This window comes from Peromyscus leucopus, chromosome 4 (assembly GCF_004664715.2).
Source record: "Peromyscus leucopus breed LL Stock chromosome 4, UCI_PerLeu_2.1, whole genome shotgun sequence".
Taxonomy (NCBI): Eukaryota; Metazoa; Chordata; class Mammalia; order Rodentia; family Cricetidae; genus Peromyscus; species Peromyscus leucopus.
The window spans coordinates 84,077,082-84,092,369 of record NC_051066.1 but is presented as its reverse complement, the minus strand read 5'-3'; the positions used below and the strand labels follow the sequence as shown (position 1 = coordinate 84,092,369).

At 36.3% G+C, this 15,288-nt stretch overlaps 1 protein-coding gene across 1 annotated transcript in view; it reads right to left on the bottom strand.

Annotated features, from left to right (window-relative positions):
* The window catches only part of Kif18a (kinesin family member 18A), a 65,788-nt gene that overhangs the window by 27,861 nt on the left and 22,639 nt on the right, over window positions 1–15,288 (bottom strand). Inside the window, exons 10-13 of the mRNA XM_028882390.2 lie at window positions 14,098–14,260; window positions 9,426–9,590; window positions 5,461–5,582; window positions 571–806 (exon numbers count right to left, since the gene is read on the bottom strand). Coding sequence (XP_028738223.1) covers window positions 571–806; window positions 5,461–5,582; window positions 9,426–9,590; window positions 14,098–14,260 — 686 coding nt within the window. The remainder of the gene's footprint in view (window positions 1–570; window positions 807–5,460; window positions 5,583–9,425; window positions 9,591–14,097; window positions 14,261–15,288) is intronic.

Below are 15,288 nucleotides of genomic sequence, written 5' to 3'. Positions count from 1 at the left end.
AACCCAGAGAGCTCAAGGGGAGACAGAATGTTCAAGTGAGAGAGAGCATATAAAAATCACCAAATTGGTTAACATCAGTTATCTCAAAGACAGGGCATTCTGCTTGGTATTCTACATTGCTAGAAAGTGTTATTTTAAACCAAGATTTTATATTAGTTTCATAATGAAAGTATCTTATGCACAATTTCGTAGAAAAATGAGAGATAATTAATGTCAATAGAAAAATAAGAAATTCTATAGTGTTATTTACTCTTAAGGTTAGAGTATTATATATTATAGAGTATAGTATTATTTATTATAAACTTTAGTCTTCAACTGAAGTTAAAATTTAAATAAGAATGAGAAGTAAATGACACTGCTAGTTACTCAGAACATCAGTAGACACACGCTGGCAGGCCCTGGGAGATTCTTGATAACTAAAATTCCTTGGAAGCTAGCTTCTTCATTAGCAATCATCCAAATAACTAGATCTATTGAAAAGAAATCGACTGTTCTGTAGACTGGAATAAAAAACAATCTCCTTAGAAATAATGCTACCACTTACTGAGTAAAATAAAAAGTTGTACTTACAACAAGGAATAGACTGAATTGGGGCGAGCTGTGGGAAGGTCATAAGAAGAGAAATCCCTGGAAGATCATTTTGGTTTGAATGCTCGGTAGTTTGGTCAGCCCAAACCACCATCTTCTTCCTTTCTACCAAATGCTCAATAACTTTGAAGTCAGCATCAAAAGCAGTGTTTGACAGGCCAGTTTCTTTTGACACACAATACATTTTTCTTAGGGCCGGGAGTAAAGCATTCAATACTCTACAAACAGAAGATGACAAGAAAGGAGAAAGAAACACAAAGTTTTAAACACACTATTATGGTTCTTTTGTATAGCAAGCAAAGTATTATAATATAATTAAAATGATTTCCTATGATTTCTTTTATGTTACTTGGTAAATTCTCTTGTAAAGCCTGCACCCAGTCTAGGCGAGGTCAAAATGTCCTTTCCTAAAGACTATCTTTCCACCTCTCCCTTAGTACCCATCAATATGAAAATCTTTTCAAAATTCAAATTTGCTTTGTAAAAAAATGTAATTTCACCCAAACAGATCAACATATACTTAATATATCCTGTATAAAGAGAAACCTGGATGGAAATCAGGAAAACCAGGCTTCATTAGTGGTTGTAGTAGTTTCTGTGTGACTTTGGGGGTATATACCTGGCTGGAACACTGTCATTTTACAAGTCCTAGGTCTCTTCTGACACTTGTTGGATCATGACTCACCTACGGTTTCTTGATAGTCCAAGCAGCTAGACTTACACCAGTTTCATGAATATCAAACTTACAGACATTTTGGTATAGGGAATACACAATCTAATACGGTAACTACACAGAAAGAGATCTAAAGTGAACAGTTTTTAGCAGTGAGTGTTGGAAAGGGACTGAGGATCTGTGAAAAGGACAGCTACTGTAGGGTATCCTTACACAACCCCGGACTTTTGGCTACTGTATTGCTGTATGGAGTAAGATTACTAGGTCTGAAAGTGCTAGGAAAGCTTTGCTTTTGATGTTAGGAATATTTCCATAATTTCCAGATTGGAAATGATGAGTGTTTCACTTTATTTAAAGTGTGTTTAAGCAACAGACATTATTGGGACTGCCTAACCTTCCTTGGGAAAGTCTGAAATTTTTATCTATCAGATAGAGGTGTGTAGGAAATCATGCCAATAAAACCCTGAGGCACTGACAGGACCCAATTTCCAATGTGATGTCACAGCTTTTTGCTGAAATTAAGCATATCCTGTGCCTCACTGCACAAGATTCCTCCTTTCTGAAGCTAGACTCTCACTACTGCCACACAGACCAGGAGAGCCTCAAATTTACAATAATCCTTCTGTAGCTGCCTCTGTCATGCTAGAGTTAAAGGCAAATACCATCATGTCTAGCACTTAACAAGATTCTTGAAACTTTAATTGTCCAGACTCTTCCAGACCATACTATATACCTTTCCATTTTGCTGATTTTATTTTGTATTGTTTTGCTAAACTTACTCACAGCTTTAAGTATAACTGTGAATCTCATGAACACTAGTAAATCCTTAGACGTGGGAATGGTTTTAAGAATCAGGTACCATGTTATGTTTGCATAATAATTTATTTTTATGAATGAGAAATCTAAGCTTTATCAATGCTATATAGTTTCTACAAGGATATATTGCTAAAATAAGCAGAATTAAAGATTGAGTCCAAAAAACTTACTTATGTTCTACAATGCCATATCGCTTTTGAGATGTTTTGGTTTATCAGTTCTTGAAATCAGTTAGAATTCATTTTATCATTATTAAGGTAAAAGCTTATTTCAGTTATATCAATATCTGTGTCTGGTATAATAACACAGTGGGGTTAAAATAAACTACCATGTCTCTGAAAGTCTAAGCTCCTACATGTTACTTGATAGCAAGTGATGGTGATTTGCTGTAGCTGCAGATCCACAATGAGTGGGGGGAAAGTGTGTAAGCTCCCATTTATAAAATAATTATTCAGTTTCTCTTCATCTTAAAAATAGCTTACTTTAAATCAAAAGCATAGAAAATTAATCATGAGTAATTTGAGAATACCTGTGGAATGCTAATGGGATTTCTGAATGGCAGCCCTGTAGAGAAACAAACCTCTCATTTTTATATAACCTCAAAGCAATGCTTACCTAAGAAACTGTAATTGATTTATAAAAGATGACAAAAGAGATCAAGCTACACTTTTTAAGAAAATCATACACTTAAAAAATTTGAGAATAAAAATGCTATTAGTGAGTTGTACAATAAATATAAAAACACATAAAAACAGAAACACTCTGGCCATTTTTACTAAATCTCCCAATCCATGAACAAGGGAGATCTTCTGGTTTCCTCAGTGTTTTAAGAATTTTCATTGTAGAGGTCTTTTGTTTTCACGATTAGGTTTACTCCCATATCTGTCACTGGAGTTACAGGAAGGCTTCTGTGGCAGTGTGTTCATTTTGCATCCCACTATCTGCAAAGCGTTGGTCAGTTTTAAGAGCTTTTAGCGAAGTCATTAAGCTCTCTTAATTACAGAACCGTATCATCTTCAAGTAGGGAAACTTGGACTTTTCTTATATTTGTCACCCCGTATCCTGCTTTAATGTCCTAGCTCAAGCTTCAAGCACTATAGTTGACAGAAGTGGAAAGAATGGATGGTCACCCTTGACATTTCTAATCTTAGTGAGAATGCTTTGAGCTTTCTCCATTTAGCACCATGCTGGCTACAGGTCCATCAAACATAGCCTTTATTATGCTGAAGTATATGTTCTGTGCGTCCTGTAGCACATCCAGTGTCGTCTCCTGACTTACGCCATAAAGGGACACAGGATTTTGTCAATGGCCTTTTCTGTGTTTCTGGAGATAATCATGATTATCCATTTTGTGATGTATTACACTTAATTGATTTATATATGCAGAACCCCTGAATCTCTGAAATGAAGCTAACTTGATCATGATGACTAATCTTTCTGTTGTGATTTTAAATTCAGTATGTCAGTATTATATCAAGATGTTTTACATCTGTGTTCATCATAACGGTTTGTACGTGTGTGTGCTTATCTGGGTTTTGGTATCACGGTAATGCTACCTCCATACAGTTGGAAGCTTACCTTCCTTTCCCATTTACAGAGCAATATGTATTGCATTGGTATTAGTTCCTTGAAGTTCTGATATGATCTGCAGTAAATCCATCTGGTCTTTTTATTGTTGGTTCACTTGTTGCTGTTTGAATGATTTATTTCATTTTTGCTTCATTTTGGTGGCTTATATGCATGCAGAAATTCATCTATTTCTTGTAGATTTTATTTTTTAATTTAGTGGAATGTAAGTGTTGGAGAATGCTATTAAGGTTGCAGTGGTTTTACCAGCTGTGAACCCCACGAGTCCCCCAAAACAAAGCAAAACCCCACCAGTTTTCTGGGCAAGATGTGCTACAACCTGTGCAAAAGTGGCGGGGGTGAGGGTGGGTGGGAGACAGCGGCTGGTATGCAAAATAAATGAAAAATGGTATTTAATTAAAAAAAAAGGTAGGGTAACCATCTGACTAGATCTGAAGCACAATCCATGTGACTGAATTCATGCCGGTGATTGAAGCCCGGTTAGCACCTATGCCAGGGGAAGTCACAGGCTAAGTGGGTAACTCACTACTGTTGAACTAAACTGATTGCATCTAACTGCCTTATAAATTTCTATGTTTATACCCATGCCTAAAAAGCTACTATTAACCTTAATCAGAGAAGTCTCTGCAGTGAACAATGATGAATTTGGAGAGTTGCGGCTGCCAAAGAGGCTGAGAAGAAGTGATGGCTGAGGGCTCAGCCCTAAATAAGGCATTTACACCACCCTTTCTAAGGCTCAAGGAACATCATGAGAGAAGACACTGGAAGGATCTCAGAGCTGGAAGATGGGGGAAGTGCTGCAAATGCTATCCTCTAGACAATACAGCCATTGTAATCATGAACTTATAACAATTGCTGTTACAACACTGGCCCTGTCAACCATCAGCATAGGAAGGGCAAGGGGTCCCAGGTGCCCTGCCAGTTACTGTTGAATTACTGGGAAAGGGGGAATCACTGTCTCCAGTTGTGTATCCATTGCTGAGCCCAGGAGATTTCAGTGGATAGCTTCAAACTGATGATCGTGCAGATGGGTCTGGTTAAACTTACTGGGTCACCAAACCAAACCAATTAATACCACCCCCCCCCCCCCCCCCCCCCGCCCCATAGAACGGAAGGTGAAAAGGCGATCCATGGGGAAGAAAGATAGCATTGAGATGAGAGAGGGTAGGAATGGTCACAACATACATGTGTGAAATTGTCAAAGGAAATTATTTAATTAATAAAGATTATAAAATAATTGAGACACCTGATACTCATTAAAAGCTAGTAATAGTAATGAGATTTAAGTACATGGATTTTTCTTTTGATTGCATGTCTCATGTGCCTACAGAAGGATTGGCTGGCAAACAGGATGTCTCCTGGTCTAAGCTTAGAGGTTGCCAAGGTGCAGGTGAGGCTCATCAGACAGGGCTGAAGCCCTGGGTAGGGACCCAGACTTCATCTGAAGACTGGGAATAATGCTGAAGGCAGAAGATCAAGAAGGAGAACCCATCAAAGAATCATTCTGAAATTACTAATAACTAAACATGATCTAATTTAATTGATGTTAATAGCAGTTTTAATTTCTTTAGCACAAAACATAAAATCTTAAAAAGGAGAAATCACTGAAAAACTACAAAGTATTATAAAAAAATTAGTTATTAGGAAAGAATCATGTCCTTCACATTCTCTCAATGTTTTCTTCCTGTGTGTTTTCTGGTGCTGACAAACAATTGAAATTAATGAATCCCTTATCAGACAAATTTCAATTTCCTGCAGCGTTAAAATCGGTCGACTGTCCAACTCGGTGTACTTACGCTTCAGTCTGCCTGTGCTGCTGCTCCTGGAGACAAGCTAGAGCTCTCATGTGTCCCATTTGTGTTTGTAGGTCTTTGGTCTGGAGGTGTAAATGGTGACAATGAAGATCTTTATTGAGTACCTAGGGACAATAATGAAAAATGTATTTTAGATTTTTAAAAGAATTATGCTAATTTTAATATAACTTATTTGTGTGGACAACAAGGTCTTTTTAAAAAACATAAAAAAAGTTGAGAAATTTAGACAGTAAGAAATCTTATCCAAATGAGTTTAATTTGAGTCAAGCTAAACATAAAACTAGGTAAGTCTAGAACTTACCAGCAAGGTAAGAGTTTAAATTTCTTCATTAAATAGATGTTAAGCATCTAGAAAAAGGTATTCTATGATGACAGCTTTTCCATTGACCTAATTTGTTCACAATGTTGTGAAAATACAGTTGTACCAGAAGTTTTTACTTAAATGCTACCACCAAAAGAGGCATTCCTTGAATACTACATTTAAAGATGGGCAATCTTTATCTTCCAACACTGCAATAGCACTGACCAATAAGAATGCTATGGATTCACTCTGCAGTTCCATTTCTACTAGAAGGTAAGGTTCATCCAAGGATGGACTATGATCAGGTTAGCTCAGTATACAGACCAGTGTTGAGTTACATGCTATATAATTCTCTCTCTTTCTCTCTTACCCCTTACATTCTTACAAGCATCACCTTAGAAAAAGAATAAAAAGCCTTTTGAATATTTCCATTTTCTCAATGCTCTTCTATCTAGGGCCAGGTACTCTTCTCTAATTTACCCCTTATAATTTACTCACTTTCCTGAAATTCATTAAATCCTAAATACAAAAAAATATCAGCTCAGAGGATTTAGAAAAGCATAAAAAAAAAAAAACCCAAAAAACAAAAACAAACAAAAAACAGCAGTGTCAGCATCTTTAATTGTGAAATGAAAAAATGTATTTCTGGGAACATTTGGATTGGTAAGCTCACAATCTAATAAACAGTACAGCTATGCCTGGAATTTTTCTTCTAGTAAAAAATTTGATATACTATTTGGATTTTTTTTTCCATACTCCTTCTAGTCTACAGTTAAACATGGATTGTCTAAAGTATAGATTTAGATTTTTTTTGGGGGGGTTGGGGTTATTTTTATGATTATCAATTTATTATGCTAAAGATCAAAGGAGGAGACATAAAATATTATTGTTGTAGTAATGACAAAGGAATGTAGACTCTTCAGCAGGTTTGTTAAATATGAAATACTTCCTGCACCAGTGGGTCTTTGAGATTCAAGAAAATGTAGCACAGGCTTGCCCACAGGCAAGTCTGGCGGGGGCATTTTCTCAATTGAGGTTTTGTCTTTAAAAATGACTTTCGTTTGCATCCAGCTGACATAAAACTAGCCAGCACAATTCATTTACATAATTCACCTTTATACCTCAAGAAATATATCATGTATTTTGGATAAAAACACTTTTTATGGAATCAGGATATGTCTAGAGGATTGACCTATGAGTCATTTGATTTTTAGGGATATGCTCAGTCTTAAAACAAATGTCAGCTCAAGCCAAATACATGGCCTTTATGGAGATCAGTTTACTTGACTAAAGTGTAAGAGCTGAACTGATTCATCTTACATCATCTCCTTATAGTTTTTTAGTTAGAAAATCAAATAAGTGGGGAAACATGTTTTCCAAATAGTTCCAACTGTTTTCCTAACAAAACAAACCAAACCACAAAACTCAGCTCTTCCTTTTTTCCTCTGCAACCACTCTTCCTACCCAGTAATCATAGGCCTTGGGGAAAACCAAGATTGCAATTTTAGTGTGCTCTTGTCACCAAGTGATCACATCTGAAGAGAAGACCACAAGTACAAGAAGTACAAGTCAGCTAACACCAACTGAAGTAGAGAGTACAATGGGAGGTAATAGCTAGCTTTAGAAACACGAGGGACCAGATTGCACCAGGTTTGGTCAGCCATCCTAGTTTACAGTAGGGGCAAGACACTGAAGGGTGACACTGTCAATGGTAGCCCTCAAATTTTTAGGTTGATTGTAGTAGAGAAAATCAGAAAGGTCAAGTGTTTCAGTATGATAACGGGGGTGGGGGAGTTGGTAGTATGAATTATAATTGTGGTACTGCTGGATAAAGACGTGTGATTAAAAAGCAGATAATGAAGGAGGGTATAGTGAAAACAGCATTCATTTCAAATTCATAAAAAAGTAGTGTTTGTCATGAGTTGCTGGACCTTGGGTTAAGTCTTTCCGTGAAGTCACCTCACATTTTGTTTATACAGGAAGTAGGTGCTTATGACTAGATAATTGTTTCAGCTGTGAAACATCTTACAAAAATAGAACTGAGGAGTTAGGTGGTAGAACTACAAAGTGTTGGCTTTCTTTCTTGTGTTATCTATAAAAAAAAAATAAAAAGGACTAAAAATACTGGCTTATAGTCTGGTGTACAGAAATCCCGCTGGAAGTATCTTCGGATAGGCAGAGTGTGGTAGAGACTAGGAGAGACAAAGGAAGGTAGATCTCTATGAATTCAAGGCCGGCCTGGTCCTCATAATGAGTTTCAAGCCAGCCAGGGCTACATAGATCTCTCAACAAACAACAAACTACAAACAAAAATTCTAGATTATTTGAAAAATTATATGTGAGAATATTAAAAAACTAAATTCAATGTTAATAACTCAAATAATATTAACTCTATAAGTACTACGAAGTTGAAAAAGGCAATATGTTAAAACTACAAATACTTTAGCTAATTTTTAAATGAATGTATCAAGTTTAAAACTTAAACTATCCACTTCCTACCTTCTTAACTGGTGAGTGCACTCCCATATTGGTGTGTAAAATAACATAGCCACAGTAAAAGGTTTTGATGACACAATCATCACAAATTAACTCATTATCAAATGTGTAAATAGGAAGATGTATTTCTGGCTGCATATCCTCATACCAAATCACAACTTCATTGTAAAACGAGTCCTTAATATATAGCACTCTGCACTGGGTAATGCCAATGAAAGCTGTCTGAAACAGACTGGCTCGCATTCAAGACTCCTGCACGTTAAGAACTGTAGTGCTTTAACTGCACATACAAAGATTTCTATTCTATAGAAACACAATGGTTTACTTACGGAAAATAAAGACTTTCTTACTGTTGTTCCTCAGCATCTAAGTTTCAAATTTTTGTATCTTCTCATTGTACTATTTGAGATGTTGACTGAATTTCATAAAACATCAGTAAATGACTTTTGGTTTGCTGTGATCATGAAATAACTTCCAATCATTTCTAAAATGGCCCTAAGTAAACCTCTGCCATTTTGTACTATGCATTATAAAAAAGGTAACATTCTTGCTATTCCAGATCATTAAAAAAAAAAAAAAAAAAAAACCCTGATGACTTCTGAAAAGTTGCCCTATTAATAAGATCATTTACTTCATTAGTATTCAAATTTGCTTCTGCCTTTAATAATGGCACACACACAACGTTTCACTCTCCAAAGAACTACTGCTTCAAATTAAATTCCTCTATTATTTATAATGTATAAACTCTTGATCTGTATATCTATTACATACTTACATATTCTGGATGACAGAAAAATTACTAAGGTAAAAAGAGCTTGTGAGTGGAAAAGTTTAAGAGGCCTAGATGATGAAGCCTTAACTAGATTGAAACAGAATTGCTTAATTCTAACTTAAGAGTTACTTCACAAAGGACAGTTACTTAAAAACCACTTAAAAATAAATTGACCCTTCTGAAAACCGAAACCACAAACCAATTAGGTAATTAGTGAGCTGAAGATATAGTCATTAAAAACAGTAAAGTGAACTAAGTAAATCTCAGAGAAATAGGGCAACCGTTGTCATATGAAAGCTATTTATTCAACAAGAAATATAAGAAATTTAAGGAGCTCAGTTTCTAGGATTAAATCTAACTACGTATACATATTTGTACCTCTGGAATGTCACCATTTTGACCCAAGAGTCTCATTTCACTTTCCACTCGATGGAGCCAATTAGTATTCTCATCAAATTGTTTCAACACTTCTTCCTTCTTTTTCTCTAGGAAACAGCGAACAGTTTTCAACTTTTCAAGTCTGTGATCTCGTTTGCAAGTGGCCTGAAACACAACAATGTATTTAATAATATAACTAATTCTTATATCTGATGCGTACAACACTCAAAAAGTCATACATTTTCTTATGTTGGTATAGTACAAAATGTTAAGCCATGCTGCTATTTCCCTATTAAAATATCATAGCAAAATAGGAAATCAGTTATGAATCATTTAATAAAAATTACATCTTGAGAGTTTATGGTTTTAAGAAGCGTAGTGGTCAAATGGAAAACTATAACATTTTTTCATATGATACATTTGTAAAGTTCATATAAGGTTAGATAAATTCCATGATTTCCTTACTCAAAAAAGCATGCATACTCTGTTCTTGTCTGAAAGATATGACGGAAAAAAAAAGTTGTACTGATCTAATTTGTCTGCTCTAAATGACAGAGAAAAAAGTATTGGAGCATTTATCAATACCTAACCTCAACTATGGTCAGGCTGGGTACCATAATGGAAACTGAGTGTCTTTGGTATTTTATATCTTCACGAATAGCTTTGGTCAGATTTGGCTGATTTTTCTCCCCCAAAGGCTATGCATGCTGACATGGGAGTCATTTGTGTCAGAATAGCTTGGTCTTGGTAATTTGCCAATGGACACCGAACTAAATGATTTCCATAAATGAGGGGTATACCTGAACCAATCAGTCCTTAGAGATTAGAACATGTGCAGCTGGTTCTGAAGCAGAGCCCAGGCAGCAACAAATAAAGAGCAGAGCTGTGTGTACTTGGTCAAAGACCCTATCTTCCTCAGGTAATAAATCATTGTTTTTAGTATTTCTAAAAATTATTAATTATTAATATTTTCAGGCAGATGACATAAGCAAATTCAGAGCAGTTTCATTTTGGTGGAGGATATTAGCTTCTAAATATTGAGTGTTAAGCTACTGTGGTTGCCAGTAAGCCACAGACAGATTCCAGATACCTAGACACTTCATTTAACTCCCCTTCATGGAAAACAAAATGGTGAAGGAGAAGCAGACCAACAGAAGACTAGAGTCCAATGATCAGGGACAGGGGTTGATAAGCACTGTCATTGTTATCAAAGTTCTGTTACTTCTCTAATCAGGTCCTACATCATTCTTTTTCTCATGGCAAGACCTTAGCAAAACAAAACAGCTGCTTAAATAACCAAAAGACCTGTCTTCTCCCCCAGTGGAAGGATGGAATACGAAAGGCTAACAACAAATGCACACTGCAAAAGTCCTTGAACTTTGGGGGAAACTGGAAGGTACAGTAGTTCTCACATGAAGATGCCTGGGGTCTTTTCAGAGCATCTACTGGATCAAAATAAGTTTTGAGTCTTTACAAAATTTTAAAAGACTGATTTGAATGTGTATGAGCGCTTTGCTTGGATGTAAGAACATACACCATGTGCATTCCTGTGCTGATAGAGGTCACAAAAGGCCATAAGGTCACCAAAAATGGAGTTACAGATGGCTGTGAGTCATCGCATGGATGTTAGAAACTGAACCCAGGTCTTTTGCAAGAGTAACAAGTGCTCTTAACCACTGAGCCATCTCTCCAGCCAGCCTTTTTAATTCCAAATGGTACATCAGGATAAGAGTTTCCAGGAGCTAACAGAGGTATAAGGTACTACGGAATACCACAGAAGCAGATAAGAGAACACAACTGTTGTGCAGACAGGCATCGAGTTGGAAGGAGGTAAAACAATGCTGTTGCTCTCACAAGCTGTCATTTGTTTTGGAAAACAATCAGTTATCTTCATAAAACTATAATTATAAGAAAACAAGTATTTTGCTGGGTGGTGGTGGTGGTGGTAGTAGTGGTGCATACCTTTAATCCCAGCGCTTGGGTGGCAGAGGCAGACAGATCTCTGAGTTTGTGGCCAGCCTGGTCTACAGAGTGAGTTCCAGGACAGCCTGGGCGTTACATAGAAACACTCTATCTAGAAAAACCATAAAAATAAAAAAGATTGGGGCTGGAGAGATGGCTCAGAGGTTAAGAACACCGACTACTCTTCCAGAGGCCCCGAGTTCAATTCCCAGCACCCACATGGTGGCTCATAGCCATCTGTAATGAGATCTGGCACCCTCTTCTGTGTACATAATAAATAAATAAATCTTTAAAAAGAATAGAAATAAATAAAAAAGATTAAAAATAAATAAAAACTAGTATTTCTGTAAATCGCATTAGTAATTTCTAATACAATATTGGTAGACAGAATCTCTTATAAACAAATGTCTTTGAAGTCCTAGATAAGTTTTAATGATAGAAAAGGGTCCTAAACTCAAAGCTTAGAAAGTTCCACAGCAGGAAGTGGGCGATGTGACATTCTGACTTTCTTCTGCCATTCAGAAAGTGTGAAAACTGAGGCAAGTCAATCTCAATGGGTCTTCAGTCACTTTATCTTCTCAAAAATGAAGATAAAGGGGTTATCCCTGCTTGAAGGTAGCTGCTAAATTACATTTACTTTGCCTTAACATTTACAACTGTTATTGTGACTCTAGAAATGTGGACAAGAAGTGAACTATGGACATGAAGACAATTCTATGGTTGTGAAGATAATATTGAACACCAGAATGGCTGGCTCTAACTGAAAACTTAAGAAGCACAATTTTGACTTTTGCCTTCTAATGCTCATCAAAAGCACTCCCTAGTGATTGGCATCCAGGACATAAAAGTGGCACATTTCCCCATTGAGGTTGAAAGAACTTTATACATTCAATGAACAAAATATTCAGAATAAAACAGGTCTTCAGATAGAAAACACAATTCTAAAACTTTAGGTGTCAATATTGCTTTGCACAAAAACAAAAACAACAGAATAAACAAACAAAACAAAACACCCCACTACTAATATGGTGGGACAGTCATGATTGCCAAATTGACAGGATTTAGAATAAAGACAGGGGGTCTCAAACTTCCTCATGCTGCGGCCTTTAATACAGGTTCCTCATTTTGTGGTGACCACCAAACCACAAAATTATTTTTGTTGCTACTTCATAACTGTAATTTTGCTACTATTGAGTCATAATGTAAATATCTGTGTTTTCCAATGGTCTTAAGCGACCCTTGTGAGAGGGTTGTTGTTCCACTGCCAAAGGGGTTGAGACGCGTAGGTTGAGAACCATTAACGTAAGATAAAAGCATTTGGGAAAGTTCTCAGAATGTTTCCAGATAGGTTTAAGTGAGGAAGAAAAACCATCCTAAATGTGGAGACATCAATTCAAGTGCTGGGGTCCTAGGCTTAAAAATAGGAGAACACCTTGTTCACACATTATTTATGTTATATTTGGTTTGAATTTCTTAGATCTGTTTTCCAGTTTTTAAATACTGATTTCTATAGTATCTAGCATGCAAAAATGCAGAGCTATAGTACAAGTTCTAGCATTTGCCTACTAGAGTTTAAATCATAGCTCAGCTACCTATGGTCCTATACTATTCTTGACAAAATGACCTCCTGTGGCCTTGCTTAGAAAGGAGAATATTAAATACCTCATGGAGTTTTCTGATAGCTAGGTGAATTAATATATGTAAACTGCCTAAGCATTGCCTGGTACTGTAAGATATTGTGAGTTTTTTTTTTTTTTTAATTCTAGTGAATAAATTCTTTAATTTCTAAAAATTTCATTTGCTTCCCTCATGTGACCCTCCCCTTTAGGTATTCCTTATTGGCAGTGCTTTTATCTTTGATTTTTTTGCCTTCTGTTCTTTTTTGAAGACTACCCATGTTTACAGTTTCCACTAGATTAGTCTAGTGTCTAAATTCTTGGGGTTTCTGTCTGGTATGCTAAGTCTGCTGACTCTTATCTACGGTGAATGTAAGAGACAGAGTTAAAGGTTTATTTCTCAGTAGTTTCACACTGCCTTTGCAAGGTTTCCCAGAGGTAGCACTGGTTTGATGTCATTTATCTGTCAACTTTACGTATTTTCTAAGTAAAATACATAGTGTTTAAAGCTTAGACCATGACCATTTTGGAATGCATACCATTAATAAATCTTCAAATGAGACACTTTTTCTTACCCCTTATCCTTTCCCCCCAGATATATCTTTGTCTCCCACAGTATGAAGGGTGTAGATCTCTGCACTTTCTAGTTGTATTTGAAAGTTCCTTTTTTTTAAGCCATTGCATTGTTAGTGGTTCAAATCAAAGGTAGGGCAGTGAGAGCGGTCTGTGTAGCTGGAGGAGAGTAGCTCATCACTGTATTTAGAAACAACAGTACAAAATACTGAAAGCTGGTTAGGTCTTTGTTAGGATCATGCCGTAATTCCTAGCAAGATTCTGAATAATAACAAAAAAATCTCTTGGCCTAAGTTGTAAAGTGTCACCTGAATCTGCACAGGTTGCCTCTCCTGTCCCTAAGGACTCACAGTCTCTCAAAAGAGGAACAAGTGCAAATAAAGTTTGCTTTTTAAAGTTTCCTCTGGTTCCCACAGTATTTCCAAGTTTTTCAGAGAACAGATGAATAAGACACGGTGCTTCTAAAATTTCTAGAATTAGATTTCCATGTTCTGTAGTTTAGGCATAAAGTAGTTAAGTACCTTTTCTACCTTGTCTTCGGAACACATCCTCTCTATTTGCTTATGGCACTGCTGTTGATAGAATGACTTTAGTTCATTTTCTTTAAGCAACATTTCTAACTTCAGATATTCTTGCCTGATTCCTTCTCGATTCTGGAACAAGCATTTCAGAATTTCTTGAAATCTACCAAAATAAAACACACCATTATATGTCATTAAGTTTGTATTATCTAATATATAGCTTTCTTAAATAACATGGTATCACTCAGACTATACACAATGATAAATAGTAGGTAGGTCAGAACAACTTTCTCCTACCACAAAAATGTTTAAAGGGAGTATCAACTTTATTTCTACTACTGTAGGTTTCTTCTGCTGCAAAGAAAATCATGTTATGTAAATATTTAGGAGTCACAAGGCCCCCGATATTAGTAATATGCTGCATTTTATCTGGATCTGTACTATGACAATTCTCACAGCCCTGTTAGCCACAGAGCATCATGTGCTGTTTGGTGTTGGCTTACTGTGAAGAAAAAGCAATAGGAGGCATTATCATATGGTATCTCCACGGCCCCCTAGGGAAAATGAGAACCAGTTTTAGCTTCAAAGATTATTATAGTGAAAATACACCATAAGGTTAGTACCCCCTACAGCTTGGCAAACAGTCAGCTGACACTGGCCAGATCTAAAACATCCAAGTTAACAATGTGGCAAACCTAGAAATGTGGTTGTGGTTTCCTTCTCCAAAGGGCAAAGCAAAGAATCAAATTTGTGGAGTTTATTAGACCCCAAGGAACCAACGACTCAAAAACTGAATTAATTCCTATGAAAAATTGAGGAAACACACAGTTTGGCAACTTCTAGGACAAATAGAACACTGGTCACAATATTTTACTCTTATGAACAATCTCACACAGGCAAAATTATCTAAGAAAATTAACTATAAAGCCTTTAAAATAAAATCAAGCCTGTGCATTAAAAAAAAACAAATGTTCTTTGGGCAGTTTTGGATATATTTGTAAGGATCTGTGGTAAAGGTACTGCCAACTTATGTCAGTAGTTCTTAATGAAACTCTCCTGGGAAGGAAGATAAACACAGTGCACTGACTTTCCTGCAGTTTTACTAACCTGATGAATATTTCATAGGACGCACACGCAGGCACTGTGATTTCACTGCACGGTATTACACCATTGCTAGTACCAGTAAAGGAA